Consider the following 21,938-nt stretch of genomic DNA (forward strand, 5'->3'; position numbering starts at 1 on the left):
TTGCTTTATGAAGAAAACCTGTAGTGTGTTTTTATGAAATGGGGAGGCAGCTCTTCAGCCTAAGAACGTAATCATTTAGGAGGACCTGAAGAAGTAGTACTTTGTAACTGTTTTATGATGGTATAGCTTCTTGTTTGGGTGAAATTCAGAATTACAGTTTTATGTCAATTACAAGTCAAAATTGATGTTTCACTTTGGGTCAGCAGTGTTTGCTAATGCACATGTGAGAGTGGGGTCCTTTTCTTGGAGCACCTGAGAAGATTACAGCTGTCAGTCAGGGATTAAAGAAGGTAGCAAGACTTGGCTTCTGTCTTCTTGTTGAGAAATTTCTGCTTTTTCAAGTTTTGGCATGTTTTAAAGTAATGATTGGAGACAAAATTTTACTTAAAGTGTTAGTAAGACTTCACCCAGAAACTTCTGTGTGATTTTTTTTTTTTTTTACACCAGTGTCTGATTTCTGCCCTGTCATTCCAGCAGGATGGCAGTGGCTCCTATTGCAGAATATAGTGGTCTAGTTCCACCATTTTTAAAAGCACGGGTGTGAATATGAACACTTTGTGCTTAGGGTAAGCAATAATAATAATACAGTATTTTCCTCTCTTTTTAGTTCAGCCTTCAGTTCTTGGCAGTGGTATTCAGACAATTTCTTCATCTAATGCAATGTGGAAGACAAATTCTTTAGGAGTGGAAAGTATAAGCAGGCAGAGGTCTTCATCAGATCCACCAGCTATTCATCCCCCTGTGCCGCCATTGCGTGTAACATCTACAAGTATGTTTCCACTTTCCCCTGTTTTCCCTTCTGCTGTATCTAATCATAGTTGGCTTATTTTTCCATTTCCACAACTCATGCTTCCTCTTTTGGTGACTGTAGCTTTGGCCTATCGTTCCCATCCAGTAACTTTGTATGAACTGTCTTCTCTGATGTTCCGGTGAGGACTGTATGGTATAGCACAGGGTCAACAGGAAATACTATATACTATATACTACTAGAGCTAAAGACATCTTCACTTATATATATATATATATGCCTTAATGTTGCATTTCTTACTAGTTGTAAAGATGAGTGTTACATGTAGGCCTGGGGCTAAGTCTCCACATTGTGCTTCATTCTTGCAGACTGTAGGAATGCAAAAAGGTGTTTTAATGCATTGCCAGCTCCTGTGGTTCCAAGAATTCAGTGGAAATTTTAATTAATTGCTAAACCTAATGTGAAGTTAGTTAGATGTTAATCATAACGGAATTTTAAGAAAAGACATTTCTCTAAATAAAATTTCTCAGATATTATTCACTTAGTTACTTTTCCATAAAACACAAACTGAAGGCCTTTATTGAGCAAACAGTATTAGCACTTTATTAAATATGTTCTGCTCTATTATTTTCAAGAATGTGACTGACTTTGGTAAGAATTTTCTTTTCTTGTACTCTAATGCTTTAATGAATTGAAGTACTTGTGAGCTCTCTGATGTTGATTAGGTGAAACAAAATGTAAACCTCTTTCCAAAGAGGTCCTCCTTCCAATGGAAGGATTGTTTTCGTTTAAGTTGTTGATTACATGTAGTAAAGAATTTTTTGTGGAGGGAGGTAAATCCTGTAACAGGAAAACCTGTGGATGAGAACCCAAGAAACAAAATGGTGAATAGGCAGTGAAATGGAATTAAATTCCTAACTTTCTTCTATAGATGTGCTCTCTCCAGCACCACCGCCTCCAGTGGCAAAGACAGCCAGCATTATAGAAGCTTTGAACCAGCAATCTAAACAGCAACCAGCTCCTCCACAAACTAAGCCAGCCCCACCACCGCTGCCTCCGCAACCTCCTAGTAGAATCTCTCAAAGAAAGCCTATTCCTGGGTAACTGATGTTTTAGTATTTAATATACTTCATAATTATTATTAACTTCAATTTTATGGTATATAACATGCATGTCATCTATAAAGCATATATACTTTTGCTAGTGATGCGTCCTAGAGTATGTGAATGAACAGAAGGCAGGCACTAAGGGAACAGATTACAAGGATTCCCACAGTAAAAACAAGACAGCCCTAGTGATTTAAGATTGTATGACTTGCAGAATATCTACAGAATGCTTAGGTGTGATGGAGATAAGAAGCCACAAAGAATAATCAATTTCTCATTCTCATCTAATAACAAAGAAGACATAATGGGTTCTTATGTCTGATTGTGCCATTTACTGTTCACATGCTTTGTGTAGGTTCAGTTCCATTCAATATTTTCATTCATGGCAGGAATAGAGAGATCTGTAACAGGAAATATTGTTTTTAAATTTGCAGGAAACAAAGCTAGGAGGGTCAAGTGTAATGGAAAACAGGTTTATATCCAAAGCAGCTGTGAGAAACTGTAGTAGTAGTCAAGGGAGAAGAGGGGTGTCATTCAGTAAGCAACACTTAGTACTTAAGAACAATCAGCTACAAAAACAAAGCATAGAGAACAGTGGAGTATGGTTAATCAAAAGTCCTTAAGAGAAGGATCTGCAAGGATGTAGTGAACTATAAATGAAAGTCAGATAACTCATGCTGTTATGGAAGAGTCAAAGAAAAATAGTGTTGTTTGATTATAGCCTGCAAACTACAGGAATTAATCCTTCCAGTTGACTGAACATCAGTAATGCCTCAGCTGGACTACTGTGTTCAGTTTTGGGTATCGCAATAAAATAGAGATACAAAATAGTGAGGCAGAAGTCAGGGGAGATCAGTAAGGTGACGAGAACTCTAGAAAAATATGACCTGTAAGAAAAGTTTGGAAGAAATAAGATTCTCTTACATTTTTTAAAATCAGAAATTGTAGCATAGATATATGTCTTCAAATATGTACGAAGTGTTGGATTACACCATTCCTTTTTTACATCTCATGATGGCTCTAAAAAAAGACTTTTGTTTAAGTTGTGGCAACGATAATTTAGTTAGACACTGGAGAAAGCTTTCCAAGAGTAAGCATAGGAAAATATCATAGTAACTTGTCTAGGAATTTTTGGATTCTCTGACACTGAAAATTTGGCAGAGTACAGCCTATACAGACTTTTAGATAGTTATAAGATACAAGGACATGTATATGTGTATATATGTATGTGAGATAAATAATATACATGGTTGATCCTTTGTGAATGAGAGGCAAACAACCCTTGACCTTTGAGCTCCCTTTCTAGTCCTTTGCATGTACCATACTAAGTAAAAGGGAGAAGCAACTTGCTGAAGCTGGCTATAATGTACAGACTAACATGGATACATAGTTTAACAAAGAATTTTAAAATACCAGTGGAAAGAACTTCAGAACTTAGGAAAATAAAATCTGCTCTACACAAATTGGAGTAATTGGACCTATATTATTATTCTGCTGTACGTTTTTAAATTAAGTGCACCTTATGATTGCTATAATCAAAAATATGGAAGCAAAGTAACATTTTTAAAAGCAAAATAGCCATCACCAGAATATACTGAAGACATGACAAGAATATTATAATTTGGAAAATCCTGTGTATTGTTGTGGTTCAAGTTCTTGTTTGTTTCTTAAATGGGTGAATTTCTAATTTTCTGCACAGGACTGAGAAGCCATCTGGCTTAACTAACAAAGGGCAGTCCAGAGGACTTGGGTCTCTACAACAAACTGGTAATTGTGGTTTAGAGATCTATTTTATTGTAATTAAGCTATCATTATAACAGCCTGAGGGAGAGTGTGTTTTGTTTTTTGGTGGTTTTTTTTTTTTTTTAATTTACCTTGCACATTTAAATGCAGTCATTACCAGCATTCTTGCTGTTTCTGTTCTTGATTGTGTAGGCCCTGATGCTTCAAGCTCTTCTGCGTGAACAGAGTTATGGGCCAATTCATGTAAATAATGGGACTGTGTAGTAAGAAACAGAATCACACGATGGTTGAGGTTGGGGGGGACCTCTGGAGGTCATCTGGCCCAACTCTTCTGCTGAAACAGGGCCACGGGAGGCAGTTGCCCAAGATTGTACCCAGATGGCTTTTGATTATATTCAAGCACAGAGACTCCACAGCCTCGCTGGGCAACCTGTGCCAGTGCTCAGTCACTCTCCCAGTAACAAAGTGTTTCCTGATGTTCATGTAGCACCTCTTGTGTTTCAGTTTGTGCCCATTGCCTCTGGCCCTGTTTTCCAGCTGGGTGGGCACCAGCATATACTGGTGCATGGGCTTGTTCGTCCCCAGGAGCAGGACTTTGCACTTCCTTGCTCCAGGTTTTCTCCTGGTCTCTGGGACCTGGGATTCCTGAAGACAGGTCTTGCTAGTAAAGGCTGAGGCAAAGAAGGTTTTCAGTACCTCAGCTTTCTCCATGTCCTGTGTAACTAGATCCCCCATCTCTCTGAGCAATGGGCCCATGTTTTCCCTAATTTTGCTTTTGTTACCTATGTATTTACAGAAGCTCTTCTTGTGGTCTTTGACCTTCCTTGCCAGATAGAATTCCAGTTGGGCGTTAGCTTTCCTGAACCCCACTCAAAGAAAGGATGCATTATGAAAACTTTAGTTAGTTTACTGTCTTGTTTGCATATGTCAAAACAAGGTAACAGATACACATTTTAGAATAAAAAAATGTGTTTCTAGTTTGAAAATATAACGTTCATGTAGTGTCACTTTTAGTTAAATTGCAAATTGATATTGCACTTTTCATTATAATGAACAGAGTTCACTATTCATTCTGCTCTTTCCATTGTTCAAAGTGACTACTACTTTGGGACATTACAATAATGTAATCTCAATAAAATGTCCAAAGTAAAGTTTGTGTGGATTCTGTGGTGGAATTTCTCCTACCCAGTTTCCCCTTCTACTGTATACGTCACGTTGATTGGTTCTTACTGTGATTCTGTTTTTTTTATTTTGCCTTGACAAACCCAAGGGGGAATTTGCTAATGACTATCTGCTATCTGTGTTAGGAGTCTCCTGTGAAGGATACCGCATCTTGATAATGATGGTCTTTACTAGGGAGGAAGGGTTCTAAAAGCACACAGTCTGTAGTGAGCGAATGGGGAAGTGGGCAATTTGGTTCTGCTCTCATCTATTTTATAGGCTTTTTTTCTCTTTTAGCATATCTGCAGTATTAAAGTCTTAACCAAGTTTCTTTGGGGAAAAAAAGGCTGTTTCTGTAAGGAAAAGGATAGAAAATGTCTATTTTGTTATTTAGAAAGAACCATTTTTAAATTAAATACTCATAGGATATGAAATTATTTGTATCCTTTAAAGAAAAAATAATTTTGTTTTAATTTGTATCATCACTCTTACTTTTTTTTAAAGCATGCCTAAAATGTGCTTATCTTGCTTACCTTAGCAGCAGGAGAGTCATCTTCTGTGTGTGAAATTCCAGTAACACAAACTGGATCTACAACAAATACTTTGGCACAGATCCAGCCACCAGCACCAATGCCAAGGAAATCACAAATAGTAAGTAGACGATCTGGGTTTTGATTTTATTAAATCTTCCACATTCTATCAAACACACTGCTGACATAATAGTGTATCCTGTTCTGGAGAAAGTGTGAGAATCATGAAAAATATGAAGCCTGTATCTTGTGTTATATATGTGCATGACTTGTACTAAATATTTGTGAACTCTTCGCTTTTCTTGCATTTCCTATATGATAGTATGTGATTTTAAATTTAAAAACCCCAACTAAACAAGCAAACCAACCAAAACAACCAAACAAAGAAACCCAAACAAAAACCAAAGAGAAGCCAGAGAAATTCTTTGCTTGTGTCCAAATGTGACTGACACAATCCACAGAATGTGTGATTTGACTTACTGAAGGTAGGTGAGCTCGGTAAGTGAGTCACTTGTAGATCATATGTAACTTCTCAAACTTCAGTGAAGTAAGTAAAAAGGGAGCTTTTGTGCTTACTTCTGTAAAGTAAGTAGATATAGCTGTTCACATAGGTAGATCAAATGGCCTCAGACAAGACTAGTAGGAGTCAAGCTCAAAACAAAGAAATTGGGTCTTTGTGCAGTTGGTTCTTTGCATCTCTTTGTCATGCATTCATTGGATGACAGGAGACAAATCTTTTGGTTAATACACAGAAACGTCATCTGACAAGACATCCCCAACCAGAAGGCAGCTGAAGGGTTAAGGGAAAGGCTGGAAGCATTGGGCTGGCAGTATTGTATATTCTTCTGCACTCTCCCCCAGCCTTACAGTGAGCGTTAGAAAAGATACTGGATTTGGAGGGACTCTTGATGTGAGGGATCTTGATTAGGTTGTGTAGCCTTTTTATACTCTTATTTATAATCTAGGACCATGAATGGTAACACATGTATTAGCATCAATACCTGTATTCTTATACTGGTGTTTATGTTGCTTTCTTGTGTGATAGACATAAAACACCCCTATGCTTACTCATGACAGTATTTCTCTGCAGTAAGCAAACCACAACACAGAGTCTGTACTTTCTGAGATGCTGTATGTGACTGGGTCTGGGCTGTTTCACTCTTTACATTCTGTGTAGGAGCATAGATCAGTAGGTAAATAATAAACTGAGAGGCAGGAGACGTGCTGTTCCTGGCTCTGCAGTTGTCTTATTAATCGGCTACCTTCTTCAGTCCTCTGTCTCTCTTCATCCATTTCCTTTATGTCTACAGAAAGAGTAACTCTCCAGGGCAGACTTGAGTGTGTTTGTTTGCATAGTCTTGCACGTTTGTCTTGAGCTCTTAGAACTCCTATTAGCTGTTTCTCATCTGGTAATGCTGAAAAAGCCACCAAGACATCTGGAATGCATCTTGCATTAGTTGGGAGTTTAAAAAAAATATATCTTCTGTTTTCTTGTCTTCCCCACTCTTTTTCAACCAAGTCACTGTCTGTCTTGCATCAAAATTACTTTCATGTTTTAGGCCACAATTAAATGGTCTGATTAGTGTAAAATGGAACATCTATCACTTTTGCTTACGTGCACTGAGGGAATTGCCATATTTACTCTATGAAGCTGTTGGACCCTGATCACAGCTTCTGTTGTGTGTTCTGGGATTCAGGTGTGAGCACTGGCTACGTCCTTTCAACACACCTGTCAGTTCTGAAACAGCTCCTTACCGGGCTTTCTGTATAACTTAAGGTTGTAGCGGTTCTCTACGGTTTTATCTCCTTTGTTTTATGGGACAAATTGCTTTCCTTACAAGTGAATGGGGTGCCCTGGCTGGTTTTTAGGGAACAGTCATAGTGTCTCCACAATTTAATATTAATTGCACATAACATGAAGAACAAATCTGACTCTCCAGATATCTGTAGGGCTTCAGTAGGGTGAATTTTGTGAGTCTAAGAAAACCATCTGGATAATTTTCTTCTGTCGTAGGACAGAGAAGTAAGGGAAACCTGGCTCAGGGAGTGTGTGCTGGTTAAGTTGCTTTAGCTAAATCATTCTGGCCAAAGCATCTTAGCTGAGATTTAGTGAAGGGCCCTTCAGCTAAAGAGCTTTAGCTAGATCAGTCTAGCTAAAGTCCTTTGGCTAAATCACTTCATTTAGCCTTATACTCCAGCCTTTATTCCAAAGTCTTTACACTGCCAGAGAACCCAGAGGCCAGCCTGGATTTAGGAGATGATTGCAGAAGTGCTCCTTGAGTAAAGAAAAAAGAAGTCTAGCTGTACACGCACATGTAGCCGGTGGCTTATCTCCTATACAGTGCATTTACCCAATAGTCTATTTTTCAGATGAAAATTCCTGATGCATCTTTTTTTTTTTTAATGTATATTTTAGATTTTTGAAACCATATTGTTGATACATAGGAAACATTCCTGGAATATTTTAGTCTTCTGGGAATGGGATCTATTTTAATTTCCTTGCCTTCTAAAGAGCAAGAAATAGCTGTAATTACTGCACTTTGAAGTTAGTAATTATATCACTATTGTACTGATGTGAAGCTTTACCTCTTGACCTAAAAGGTGGTTGTGGCTCAAACTGTAACTTGACTGAGATGGAGCATCTGGTAAAATGGCTGTGACGCAGTGCAAGGCTGCCAGCTTGCAGGGGTGTGCCCCCCACACAGATAGAGCCTAAGGGTGTGCTTGATCTGGGCAGGTCAGGTTTTTAATACTAAAATGCTTACAGAGGAGCATAACAATCATGCTGCCTCCCTCCTTCCCCATCCACATCCCCCTTTTTCTGCATGGCTCAGCACTAACAAAATGGCACATTAAGAGTCTGTTGGGCAGTGCTGTCCACAGCAGAGCGTTTTTGCTGGCGGAGAGAAGTAGACCTGTGGATGGAGTCCTCATCTTAGGGTAGAAAGGACAGATTTTTGCTGGCTATGGCTGGGCAAATTGGGTTAGAAAGCTTGTGGTAGAAAGCTTATGTTCTACCTCCAGGTCCTGTGCCTCTCCACTCCTTGCATGGGAACACTGTGTAGATAGCATCGTTGTTGGGCTGCAACAGAGACTGAGGAGGCTGAAAACAAATGTAGCAGCAAGCCAGGTTGCACTGGGAGAGATGTGAGATTAGGATGGTGGGTACTGTGATACCAGACCAAACAATTTTGGCATCACTTGAAATAGAACACAACTAGAACTGCAGTTTTGGAATATTGCAACTCCTTACTAAACATCCGTCTTGGAAGAGATGACAAACCACTCCTGTGGCTTGCAGTCCTCGAAGCGCTACAGAGGCAGAGGACATTTTGGAGGGTTTGTACACTGCTGAAATGTGTTTAGCAAATTAAGAAGGGGCATATTGGCAGGTGGCTTAGGCCTCTTTCTTATAATGCTGCTGCTGTCACACTTGCTGTGCAGCACTTGATCTTCATCATCCTGTCTTCCTAATAAAATCATACTTGCTGCAGTGATGTAGAGGTCTGAAGACAGGTTTGGATGAGCCAAAATGGAAAATTTTTAAGGGAAACCTGGCCCACATTGGTGGCGCAGAGGTTCCGAAAGGCTTTGGATGCTGCCAAATTCAGCGTGAGCATCCAGCATAAAAGATGTAGCTGAACTCTAACCTATGAAAAAGAATGGATGGAAACAGTTCTGAAGCTTTCTTTGGATCAACTCCAAGTCTATTCTGTCTCTTCCATGCTGTATTATTAACATTTACTTATTTTTATATTTCAGTCAAAAACTAAACCCAAGAGAGTAAAAGCAATTTACAACTGTGTAGCAGATAATCCAGACGAGCTAACTTTTTCAGAGGGAGATATTATCGTAGTTGATGGTGAAGAAGATCAGGAGTGGTGGGTGAGTATTTTCTATTTTCCATCAATGTACTTTGAAAGAAATAAATGAAATTAGAGGTTGACACTCACTTCAGAAGATCCCCTGCTGGGTTTCAAAATAACAAGAAAAGTTTCATCTCATGGAAACCTGATTCCAAAAATTTCTTTCATTCCAAAATCAAACCTCAGAGCAGTTTTTGGCTTTTCTCATTCAAAAAAAAAAAAAGAAATCTGGTTAGTAGGGTTCACATTATACAGGCTACATGGTCTGTTTGATTCAGGAAATTCTTGGGAGGTATCAGCAGTTTAAGAATCTGCTATTATTTCATCTTCCACCATGCAGCATCTTCAAGGGCCTCAGAAGACAGCTTTGTATTGTCCTAATTCTTCAGCTGACTGAGACTGAGAAATGATCTATCTGAGCTGGGAAACCAACTCAAGTATTTACGTTCCAGAGTCTCGTCAGCTAAAGCAAAGTCTTGGAAAATTGTTACACGTGAAAACACTTGCCTTACTCTGATTGTCAGCTAGTGAAAAATAGAACTTCATATTGCATCTAAATTGACAATAATTTGAAAAATTAGTGACAATAACCTTAGGAAAAGGTTCTTCACCCAGAGGGCGGTGGAGCACCGGAACAGGCTCCCCAGGGAGGCAGTCACGGCGCCAAGCCGGACGATACTCAAGAAGCACTTGGACAATGCCCTCAGAGACATGGGGTGAATTGAGGGTTGTCCTGTGCAGGGACAGGAGATGGACTTGATGATCCTTGTGGGTCCCTTCCAACTCAGGACATTCTATGATTCTAATAATGCTGTATAAACATGATTAGATTAATATAAAATCCAAAACGGTTGAAGCTTGATCCATCCTTTTACTTTTCAGTGATTTTTAAGAGGGGGAAGCAGAAGCAACTTAGGAGAGGCAGAATATGGGCTGCCAGGCATCGCAGAATGTGCTGAAATGATGTAGCAGTGGTACTTTCAACTTTCAAACAACTGGATAAAACACAATTTGAAAGGGGGAAAAAAAAAGGTGTCTATAGCTGAATAACAAATGCACCTTGTCAGACTGAATTTTCTGATAATGTTTCCTGTTCGCAAAAGAACAGCACTGCAGCAAAGAGTTAGGGAGAGGCTACTTGTACCACAGGCAGGAAGGCCACTGGTATTCATTTTGGTGATACTGAATTGCCTTTTTGAGATTAACTTGAAAAATATCTGGACTCTTTCAGATTGGCCATATTGATGGAGATCCCAGTCGGAAAGGAGCTTTCCCTGTATCATTTGTGCACTTTATTGTTGACTAAATTGCTACTGATAAGTGGAGACATTTCCCATTTCCAGCGGTCACAGAAATAAGTTTTGCTCTATTTCATTTCATCTACCTATCTGCAGACAACTTGCCAGAGCACTGCCCAAGTCCTAGGTACTGTAGCTTACTTTATTGCCATCGTTTTGATTTTGGGACTTCAAAACTTTTTTCTATGTGAAAATGTCTCATGAGCAGTTTACACTTTAAAAAAACACCAACTCTTCCTGTATTTTTCAAGATGAACTGAAAAGCTTTAACAATCAGAATCCATAGAAGTGTGAACATCAGAACACTATGAACATTCTTTTCAAGCAATTTACTGTAATTTTATTCTCCCTTTTGTAACATGACAATACCACAGTTCAGTGTTGCTTCCCCAGTCAAAAAAATTGTGTGCATCCGACAGGGCAGTGAATTTATCCGATTCTCGATACCATTTGAAGTGTTGGAACCAAAACATGCAAGCTGCTGTGTAGTTCTAAAGTGGACTCGTTCAGCATCTTGCCATACTGGCTGTCATCCAGGATGTCAACTGTTACAGAAGAAACAATTTCAATCGGGTGTCTTTGGCCAGGTAAAAGTGGAAAAGTATTTCAGTTTACCACAGGAGAAACTTCTTTCTTTCAGAATGGATGTAGATATTTGCTTAACGTTATCTGAAATCTGTGTTAGTCGTTGAACTTTCTAGTTCTAATTTTGTGAGCTTGAGACTGTTTCATTTTTCTATGCTGCACGTGAGTAGAACCTGGTTTTTGAATGTTCTTTATGTATGTTACATCCATTTTGGTCATTTATTGTGACTACTGCTGGTTAACTAAACTATGGCAATATTAACGAGTTACTACATTAACTCAAGGATATGAAAACTGCACTTCCTGAAATGTACTTAACTATGATGATGGATTGCAGAGCATTTCTCACACTTGTCTCATTCTAGTCTATAGACTTTGTTTTTAAATTCTTCCATTTTCTTACATCATCCGGCAGCGTGTTCACAGAGAACATAATTGGTTGGAACATTTAGGTAATTATCCTCCGTCAATAAGGCATCACCTCACAAATATGTTATGTTCTGTTTTATAACATTTGTGTGCCACTACCTTGCAAACAATGATAGTTTGCTAACTCACTGTGTATTTATATAATATACCCACATATATGGTAGCTACACTGTTGTTAAATTTGTTTTACTAATTTGTGAACAAAGGCTAGGCCATGGATGGTTCCCAGTTGGTTCATGGAATGCAAAACGCCGATACAAACCCGATGTCGTTTTGATGTTTGCATATTGTGAAATTGTAGCAGTTTTCACTTATGCTACAGGAAACAACTGATGGCATAGGATAAGAAAAATCACTGTCTAGGTCACATTGGCTTTGATCACTTTTCGTGAATATTGTATCTCTAGACTTATCAAGAGAACTTTGAATTTCTGACAATGGTGTTTGTATTGGCCATTCTATATTGAACAGAATGGAAAACAGGCCACCACCACATATGCTTTTTTGGAGAAAAATCACGTTGCGTTAGTGCTGGAAGAGCAACACTGATCTTGCCTCGGATCGCCCTTCCTAGATGGTACAGTTGGTTGACAGCCTCTCAAACGTGTGGGTACAGCCAAGCATACACATAACTTTCATTTCCTAGATGATGTTGCTGCAGAATAAACAGGGAACAAACTGGAATGTTTCAAGATATTTTTGTTGCAAGTTGAAGCAAATTAGTCTGTATTTTGAAAGTTCCCAGTAATAGAGTAATAGTTTAGCACTACGGTTTTATTCACTTACTGACACGTTCAGTTTGCAACACTATTTTGTATGTTTCTATCCCTGATAGAGTCTAGAGAGTAAATGGGCATATTATTTTGCACAGATCTCCTAATGTACAGTATTTTTAACACAGAATCTTATAGTGTATGTAACAACTCATAAAGTGAAACAAAGATGCAAATTTTCCTTGAGTTCTGCTAGAAGAGGAATACACTTTAAAATCTCAGAACCTTGTTTGCTGGTCACTTACAAACTAGGAAGCTTGTAGAATACAACTAATAGCACTAACAGTGCAGACAGATAAAATCTTGAGGACCAATGAAGAGCAGCTAAGCAAAATTATCCCTAGATTTTCAATGTTTCTTCAAGTTTGCTCCTCTGGCAGAGGAAAAAGAAATTATAGAGCCTGTAGATATCTATTTATAATATAAAATTAAGAATTTTAAGTCCAAAATCTTGGCATATTTCATACAACTTTTCAAATCTGATTAAAATAAAGATTCAGAAAACCTGTTAATAGACAGACTATTAGGTTGCTGTGTTAACTGTTTAAAAGGAGCAAGTGACACTTAAAATGCAGCTTAGAATGCGATGAGATGTATAATATTCAATTCAGTTGTTTTTATTTTGTTTAGTTGCAGAGCAACTGTATATATTGTATAACCTAAAATCAACTCTTATTTTCAATGTCCTTGATGCAGTGGTTTATAATTAGAGCATGATTAATAAATTTTACTCTTGTTAACCAGTCAAATGTCTGGAAAAATAAAACTACTTTTAAAATCACTTTGGCTGCTTCTCTTCTTTTAGTCTGCATTGCTTGGCATTGCTTTTTTCAATATGTAAAATGAAAAATATAAACAAGTAGCACTAGAGAAAAAATTTACGTCTTGGGCATTTTTAGTTGAACTGCGTAGATGGCACACCTAGGATGAAATGAGGGGTGTGAAGCACGACATGCATACCTGTTATCGCTTTGCTCCTGTTCTAATATATCTATGCTAAGCAGAACTGAAGTCTATATCAACAAATTGTTTTTCAGACAAAGAGATAGAAGCATCAGTTTTATTTTACATTTCTACAATATAGCCATTAATATACAAAACACAATTTAGGAAAAAAAAAATCGTGTTAAATACAAAATTCTGTGTTGTCATGGAAACTGAAGATGGAGTAATTTCTTCAAGTCATGTTTGGGGAATGACAAAGTACCATGCGCCAGGTTGCACGGCTCTTCTTTGCACAGCAAGTCTTTCCTAAGTTTGTGTGTAGCTACAGCCAGACTGTGGCATCAAAGGAGCCCCATTTCCTCCTCACACAAAGGCCTCTGGTACAACACTATCATGTGCTGCTGAAGAAAATCAGGACTTCTCCGACATTAAAACTGAATCAAAGGCTGTAGATAACACTTTGCAAATAGCTTGTGCTTGTTCCTAAAAAAAAATACAAACATGCACCTCAACACTTTCTGAAGAACATCTAAACATCTCAAAAAATCATTTAAAGCAGAATGTGACCTTTATCATTCTTTTGGCAGAGACATGCAAAATGAAGTAGCACAAGTGAGACTTAATTTGATTTCTGTGGTCTGCAATGACATGTGGGAAGCTGTTTTAAATGAGCTCTTTTGAAAAAAGTCAGTTGTTAGCTTTCCTCGTAGCATGACACTAGCATTCAGAAAGTCAGTTCATGTGTTCCCCCACTGCTGCTAAGGGTGCATGTCGTTTCACAGTACCTTGACAATGATTTCTCTGACTCTTAAGAGATCGCTTCCCTTGCTTAGAAACATGAATGCATGCTCTATTACCAGAACTGTTACTCAATCCCTCCCTGCTCTGTCTAATCTTAAGAGGTTTGGTTTTGTCATTGAAAATACAAATGCAGGATTGTCCTTAGCAGCTACGATAGCACTGTTTAGATTGCAAAGAGCTTTCTCAGGCCAGTTTTCACTGGCAGTTCTAGGGAACATAGGTATTTTTCCTCAAAGCTGATCAAATGCAGTCAGCAGGGCTTTTCTCCCCTCCTCAGCCAGGGCACATTTATACTCTTTAATTGAGCAAATTCTTCTGCCAAAAAGTCTTCACAAGGCCTTGGGTTTTAAAATCTCCCTTTACAATCAAAATATTGATACCTAAATGAAATACTGTAAACATAAACTCTTACCAAACTATTGCACTGATATACCCAGAGGCTGCATTCTTCAGAGGCTGCATCTGTTGTCTTCAAAGCCAGTAAACTTTTTCCTGCTCCCAGACCATCATCATAGCAGACCATCCGTACAATTAAATAGAGAGCATGCCTATGCAACACATCCTGAAACCGTGTGGCAAATAAAAGTTACTCTGGAACAGTGTAACAGCTATTTCAGTTTTCCACCTGTTTTGAGTCTCTCTCTTACAAAAGAATACTTCAGATTTATTTGCAGGATAAATGTATTCCTTGGTAGAATTATTTTTTAATTCGGAGTGTAGTCAAGATTTAAAAAATAAGTGGTGGTTTAGCACATTTTTTGATTCTGTTTTAGAATTGCATTCATATGTGGATTATATTCCTGGCCCCACTGCGAAGGCACACATTCCTTTCCCACCTATCCTTGCTCACCCACTGTATGTGGTTTAGGCGGTACACTCTGCACCTACCTCTGGCACAGAGGTAACTTAAAACAACTTTTTACTTTTCCAGTATTTTTCCAGACATTCCCATCTCAGTTCTGGGAAGGGTACACACGAGAAGCTGTTCCCAGAAGAGGGAATGGACAAGGTTAGTTGCTTTGGGGTGGAAGGGGGGCAGCCATGTGGATAGAGCCAGGCCACTTGTGGCCTGAGCCACAGCATAGGTCTTGACTCCTGCAGATATCTAGTCTGACAGGCTTCTACTATCCACTGTAGTTGCAGGCTTTGACCATAGTCCCAACGGATCTGATCTTGGCCATTCCAAAATGGGACCAGCTGATGTCGTCCAGCACAAGGTTTCTGCAGACCTACCATACACGAAGCCTTTCTTCTCAAGCAATCCTACCCAACTGACAGTACTCATTTGCTTTATTCCAGTCATACCACCTTGAAGGTCTTATGACTTCAAGACAGCTCTTCTGCGTTCACAGCACCAAACACCTTGTCCCTATCAGTAGCTGAAGGGTCTAAAGAAACAGCCAGTTCGATATAGAAGCTGTAAAAATGGACAGTGAGCTTGATGGCTGATGTGAAACCCTCCAGTGAGAGCCCTCTACCGCAGCTCCTAAGATCCCCTTGCTGAAAAACATATTCATCCCTGACATTCACTCAGCAACCATTCACGATTACTCATACCGTCACCATCATACCACACTGAAGGCAGCTGACGCCGACGCCAAACTTACTGGATCAACCCTCCAGTCTCTGTATGACAGATGCCAAGATTTGCCTCCAAATGACATAACTTTTTACAGTTACTCGCTTGGAACTTGCTACAGTGCTCGTGTACATGTAGGTTGTCACTAAAAGAGGGAGGATGGAATGCCCCCTGTAAATTGATTTCCTCCCCTCCTTCCAGTATTTGGCTATGAGGGGATTCTGCAGTTGAGAGAGAAATGGGACAGCAGATGGACAAACCGCCATACACGTATGTACATATACATAATGTACAAATACACGCAAATGGAATGTGAAGAAGGCTAAAGCCTCAGTGCAACTTCTGTAAATACTTCACCTTTGGTTTCTAGTGGTTTCATCCACTAACAATGGAAATGTATTAATAAATTATACATCTGTACATATTTCAGTCACTAATTAAATAATTTGTCAAATGTTGGCTGAAATCCATGAGGATAAATTTTGTATCTTTCAGTCAATTTTCTTTTTGCGTCTGAAATAAATAAATAGCTGCCTATTCACCTGCAAAGGTATCTACAAATCACAGAACTCTCACCTTTCCCCTGAACTCCTAAAGACCAAATTCTTTGTATGAATGCAGAGAAAACCTTTCCATCTTGGAATGGTATGAAAGAGTCAGGTGGACTAATGCACTGAAGGACAAATTGAACGTCAACAATGACAGAGATGCAAAAAGCCAGAATCTGGGAAACGGAATACAATGCAATAAAATGCCAGTGCAAGCTAGCTTAATCGCAGAAGGCTTTATCAGCTTGTGCATGCTTTCAACTTGAAGCCAGAAAAATTATGAATAAAAGTCTTTAAATTACCTATTTGATCTTTATCAAAGTACAAAGGAGTTTAAGTAAGAGTGTAACCTATGTTCTTAATGAGAATTAAGAATGAATTTAAGAGGATGGCAAAAACAGAACACAAAAGAATTCAAAGTTTGAGCAACAACTACGACACTTCTTCCCAGGCATTAGAAACAAGTGTTTTATTTTCTGAAGGGACCAAAGGAAACTTTTTTGCTCTCTTCAGAGCATTCAGCTATTGAGCAATGCTATTCACCATCCCCATACTTGAGGCTTTTATTAACAGGCATTGCGGGGTTGTTGATGGGTCACGACTTCACAAGGCCAAGTATTTATGGTATCTGGGGCTCTGAGGGCAACCAGAAGGAAACCACATGGCTGCAATACAAAGCTACGCAAAGGCAACTGGAGGGCCCTGGGGAAGAGACCGGATTTTTATTTTTAGCGAAAAAACTACTTGAAGTGCGCTAAAGGAAAATAAACTACATGTAGGAAATGATGCAGACAAAAATAGGCTTGATCAATAAAGTGGTATCATGAGGCTTTAATGCTGGAGTGAACTCCCACTCGGGTTAGGAGTGCAAGGCTAGACCTCTAAAGAGGAAGACAACTCAGGTATTCTTGAAAAAAAAAACAAACCACTCTTTGTTTTTTCTGCTCCACAATTATATCAACAGGAATTGGATTACTAACTCTGCATTACTAACTAGGCTGAGGAACCTATAGTCTTGGCCACCACAGCCATGCTACTTCACCACCTGAGAGGATGGCAGGAGAGCCACAGAGAAAGGAAGATGTGCCCAAAGAGTATAAAGGCTTGCTTGCCTTTTGTCTGGTGCTCTATCTCAAAAGGAATGGATTCTTGTCATAAATCCAGCCAATCCACGCAGAAAAATACAGAGAGCCCTGAGATACTACACGAAGCAGTGCTGCTGTGATTTTGTTTGTTTGTTTGACTTCTGCAAAGCCAGAGGTGATATTTTGGTCACATAGATCATCTATCAGAGAAATAAATGAAAGCCCTTTTCAGCTCTCACCAAAAAGACAGTTTGTTGTGAATCACTTACATACTGATCAGATGTTGAAACTTTAATGCCGTATTTGGAAACTCCCATAATAAACTCCTCTTCACCTGGAACAAAAGGTAACTTTCCATCTTGCTTTGGAGGGAAACAAACAAAAGCCTTTAGTGCAGACAGAAGAACACAAACAATGAAGATACATAATAGAAAATGTGTTTATGTGTACTTCAGTCCCACTGGATCAGCCACATCACTAACCCTGCTCATGTCTTGCTGCGTGGATTTTGCCTGCCGCTCTTGCACTCATCCAATCCCTTAACTTTGTGTCACGTATATTCAGGGGATGTTCAGACTGGACATCAGGAAGCATTTCCTTACCAAGGGGGTGGTCAAACACTGGAACAGGCTTCCCAGAGAGGTGTCTGATGCCCCAGGCCTGTCAGTGTTTAAGAGGCATTTGGACAATGTCCTTAATAATGTGTTTTAACTTTTGGCCAGGCCTGAAGTGGTCAGGCAGTTGGACTAGATGATCGTTGCAGGTCCTTTCCAACTGAAATCAATATAATATATAATATTCTAAATATCACACAATTCCAAAAAGGAATTTATCATCTCAGAGGGGAGTTTGGCCCTGTGGTCAGATCAGATGGGCTGAAAAATAATGCATAGCCTGTCATGCTGCACTGACCCTGGGTGATCTATGTTCCACACTGGCAGCAATTTTGTTATTTGGCTGTAGAAATCTTAGCATACATTCAGATACTTGAAATGTCAGGGTGCTGTAAGATAAACACATTCTGTGCTTTTAAATATACAAATGGTCAGCTACATAATGAGAACAACCAGTTATAGCTTTTAGTACAAAAAATAAGTACAAGCAACCACAGTTTGGCAAGGATCACCCAAATATTATTCAGGTTCTTTGGTTACAGGTTCATAAGTGATTGTAAGCAGAAAACTGACATTGTCCTCAATGGGAAAACTTCTGCACTACCGAGGAAATCTGGAGGAGAGATTCTTTCCCAGATATGAACCCCAACAATGGTGAAATTTAACGTTCCGCTGGGATCCTTGTTCAGTAATGACTCATGAAAAGGGCCTTTGCTCTGAGTCTGCTCCTTCAGAACGGCTTTTTGGGTGCATCTTCTCTAGTTACTCAGTTGGATGGGATTGAGCGTTGCAGCTTTTGAGATTCATAGCTTAATATTTTTTAAAGTAAGCTACTTTATTCTAGTAAGCCTAGAATTTACAAACATGTCAGATCATGCGATAATATGAAAGAAACGCACCTGAGCTGAAAACGTTCTGAAGTTGGTGGTATTGTCTTTTGTAACCCACTTACCTGTGCAACATCTATGTAATTTATCAAGTCCAATGGTCCTTCGAGATTTTTGCTCTCATTATGCTTCAGTTTTTCAATGGCACCAACATATTTAACTCTAAATTCTGCACACGTATCAGAATTACTGTTGCTTTGTCCTGCAACAGAATAAAACAAAGCAATTCTGAAGATTTCCAGAACAGTAATGCTGTTCTAATTGGTGTTAATGGGGCTAACTTACTAAATTCCGTAATTTTTGTAGACTTTCATCAAACACTTAACCTTACCACAGTATATTAACTCCTCTCCCTAATGAACTGCCCTGGCTTGATTCAGAACAGCCCTTGGTAAAGGCAACAGTTTCATATGAATCCACAATACAGCACTGTTTGCACAAACTCAAATTTGGAGCTAACAACCTTAAATCAGAAAACATAGAAAAGCTGGTTCTACTTTTTTATATACCTATATAAAAATAAAAATTTGTTTTAAATGAACTGTTTGGTCCAGCAGTGATGCGCTGTGTTCTGATGAGCAAGAACCAGTAAAATCAAATCTTGTTTCCATTATTTCAGTGCAAATGTAAACTTATAAAAGCAGGAAACAGAGCTTCCAAAAAGTTATACCAGATTTATGCTGTGTAACAGACTGGTAACACAACTAAGTTCTTCTTACTCAGACACTTTACTTCAAAAACAGTGACTTAATCCTAGACAAATCATTGTTACGACGTTGGAAGCCTAGAGCTATGCGTGCATTAGTCAACAGGCTAACAGATTCACTCAGTTATTAAAAACACATATTTTAACCTTTTCCATTTTCTGTCCTTTTATATGGACACACGTAAAGTTAATCCTGCTCCATACATATCTGCTCAAACTGATTACATACCTGAACTTTTTGTGGAGTCTGTGTCTAGACTAGCCACAGTACTAGACCTGGAAAGTCCCCCAAGACTGGAATCTACAGACTAAGAAAAAAAAAAATCAGTATCATCAGAAAGTTAGTGAGAAGATATTAACAGTTCACTTTTAGATGCCCTGCCTCAACTCCCTTTTTAAAATAAACTAGTGTTTATTTTCTAATTACTTAAGCAGCACTGCAAAATGGGGAGGAAAAAAAAGCAACACCACCTCTTTCCTGAAGTTATCTTTCTGCCTGAATGTAGGTTAGACTGATAGAAATTCAGCAGGCACCCTTGAGAAGTCCACAAATATTATGAAAGAAGGAGGAAATAAAAGAAAAAGAGAAAATGAACCTTAAGGTTATGTCCAGACTTTTCTGGTGCTGCATCTTAACTTGAAGAAATTGACAACTACATGCTTGTCACCAAGGCTCGAAATAACATAGCAGTGCAAGGGAAGAGAAACGGCACCTTGGAAAATCCAGAATATTCAACTGATCATTCCAAAACCTATCAGACAAAATGGACACATTATTCATACGAAGAATACTTTTTAGAGACACTGAGTAAGCAACTCTACACTGAGTAACTGAAGAATAGCCTCATTCTTGGTACCTAGCACCAGGCACCTTAAAAACAATATTTATCACTACAGAACAAATGGACTACTTTTTCCTCCAAACCCTACTAGGAGCTGCCAGAAACTCTCGTGTTTGTGGGCTTCGCTATGGAAGGAGCCGAGCATTCATCTCAGAATACAAGGGCTTTATAATGGATAGGTAGTTTTAACTCTCATAACACAACATGAGGAACAGCAGAAGTAGAAACTTCTCCATGTGGAACACAGCACGTTATAGAACTCACATCCTACCATCGGTGCAAGCGAACCACTGAACCGTCACCTTGGAACACATGGAAGCGCATCCATAAACAGAGCATATACCAAATTGGACTTACCTTGCTTTTAGTACTGATTTCACTGCTTTGTGAGCTGCTGCTGCTGTGTCGTTTTTTTCCTTTTCTAAACATTTTTTCATAATTGGATCAAGGAAGATCTTCTAGGGTGGAAAAATAGAAATTAAAGTTGTCATATGGTCAAGGGAAGGAGTTCCTGGCAAACACCAGAGTCACTGTGTCCAAAGTGGACAAAAACTGGAAACTTGTAAAGGACTCTGAGAACAGACCTAGGACTGTTCCTCTGGTGCTCTTTATGTGTGACTGGGGAAAGTCCCTCAAGCTCTCTGCTAAAACTTCCCGTCCTTCCGATTCATCAAAAAAATGCTGCCACCTAGTTCACAGACTGTTGCGAAGGTCAGTTTGTAATGCATATATAGATGTGGAAACAAGACAAAAATTAAAATTTACGTTCCCACTTAAAAGCATTAGATGATATTTGTTTGTAACTACTACTATCTACGTGCATCCAATTTAATCCCTGCTCCAAAGATTATTTTCCCATAAAAAAAAAAAAAAAACCAACCAACCACCCTACTTCTGAAGGACTACTGACCCTGAAACTTAAAGCAAGAAGCATGTTACATTTACTGCTTTAGAGCCGAGTGGCTGGCAACTCTGGGAGTATTCCCGAGGCATTTTTCCTGTATCTGCCCTACAACTTCAACTGCTTCACTTAACATGTGGCCGGCCGGTGTCGAGAAGCGGGACGCTGGTGCCCGGTCAGAGTGCCGCAACCCCACTTCCCGGCCTCAGAGAATAATATTTCAATTACAAAGCTTCAGAAATTTTGAGCAGGTGGAAGAAAAAGGACAGAGGAGGAAGAGAGCCTAGCGAAGGCAGCTCACGCTGCAGAAAATAAATGGAAGGTGCACACGGAGGAGCTCGGACCCGGGGTGCAGCGCTGGGTTACAGTCCCCAGGCTGCTGCTGCGGCTGTCATTAAGCAAGCCGATTAAGCAGACCAAAAGCCACCCTCGGCGGCAAGCGGCACAACAAGGAACCGAAGTACCCGGCACACCCGCGCCCCCCTGGGGTCCTTCCAGCCACCAGCACGGAGCCAGCAGCCCCTTCCCCCGAGCAGCGGCTGCCGGAGTACCGGCAAGTGTGCCCAAGCGATAACCTGAGAAACGACAAAACCCCGCTTCCCGCCAGGCGGCGGCGCGGGGCGGCTCCCCCGGCCCAGCGCCCCTCCGCCCCTTCTCCCAGCGCCCGACACCGGGGGGAGGGCGGGCCACGCCCGGGACCCGCTCGCCGCCGCCGCCGGCTCCCCCTCACCTCGGCCACCCGCCCGCACGCACGCACCCTCCTTCTCCTTCTGCTTCCGCTTCCGGGCTGC

General features: G+C 39.7%; 2 protein-coding genes across 9 annotated transcripts in view; one reads left to right on the forward strand and one right to left on the reverse strand.

Annotated features, from left to right (window-relative positions):
* The window catches only part of ASAP2 (ArfGAP with SH3 domain, ankyrin repeat and PH domain 2), a 97,792-nt gene extending 84,772 nt beyond the window's left edge, over positions 1–13,020 (forward strand). The window contains exons 23-28 of one of the 3 annotated variants that reach the window (XM_064448007.1): positions 608–769; positions 1,680–1,848; positions 3,554–3,621; positions 5,297–5,409; positions 9,051–9,173; positions 10,386–13,020. In XM_064448007.1, coding sequence (XP_064304077.1) covers positions 608–769; positions 1,680–1,848; positions 3,554–3,621; positions 5,297–5,409; positions 9,051–9,173; positions 10,386–10,460 — 710 coding nt within the window. In that variant the 3' untranslated portion in view covers positions 10,461–13,020. The remainder of the gene's footprint in view (positions 1–607; positions 770–1,679; positions 1,849–3,553; positions 3,622–5,296; positions 5,410–9,050; positions 9,174–10,385) is intronic. The other 2 variants (XM_064448008.1, XM_064448009.1) reach the window with 2 other exon arrangements.
* Positions 13,021–13,285: 265 nt separating this feature from the next.
* On the reverse strand, positions 13,286–21,933 carry ITGB1BP1 (integrin subunit beta 1 binding protein 1). 6 transcript variants are annotated; one of them, XM_064448015.1, is made up of 7 exons: positions 21,878–21,933; positions 20,604–20,704; positions 19,634–19,712; positions 18,764–18,900; positions 17,467–17,559; positions 14,398–14,547; positions 13,286–13,667 (listed from the first exon to the last, which is right to left on the reverse strand). In XM_064448015.1, the coding sequence occupies exons 2-7, from the start codon at positions 20,673–20,675 to the stop codon at positions 13,596–13,598; spliced, it is 603 nt and encodes a 200-aa protein (XP_064304085.1). In that variant the 5' UTR covers positions 20,676–20,704; positions 21,878–21,933; the 3' UTR covers positions 13,286–13,595. The 6 variants fall into 6 exon arrangements, with proteins under 6 accessions (XP_064304085.1, XP_064304082.1, XP_064304084.1 ...); XM_064448012.1 differs by having other exon boundaries at positions 17,467–17,583; XM_064448014.1 differs by having other exon boundaries at positions 17,467–17,583; positions 21,905–21,927.
* Between the last annotated feature and the right edge of the window lie 5 nt (positions 21,934–21,938).

This window comes from Phalacrocorax carbo, chromosome 3 (assembly GCF_963921805.1).
Source record: "Phalacrocorax carbo chromosome 3, bPhaCar2.1, whole genome shotgun sequence".
NCBI classification, from domain to species: Eukaryota; Metazoa; Chordata; class Aves; order Suliformes; family Phalacrocoracidae; genus Phalacrocorax; species Phalacrocorax carbo.

Bases quoted from the DNA above. Each gene is read 5' to 3' on its own strand.
- ITGB1BP1 (XM_064448012.1), bottom strand. From the start codon at position 20,675: ATGTTTAGAAAAGGAAAAAAACGACACAGCAGCAGCAGCTCACAAAGC. The intron at 17,584-18,763 runs GTAAGTGGGTTA...TCTGCACTAAAG, and splicing joins ATTACATAGATGTTGCACAG to GCTTTTGTTTGTTTCCCTCC. The intron at 13,668-14,397 runs GTAAGAGTTTAT...ATTTTTTTTTAG, and splicing joins TATATCAGTGCAATAGTTTG to GAACAAGCACAAGCTATTTG.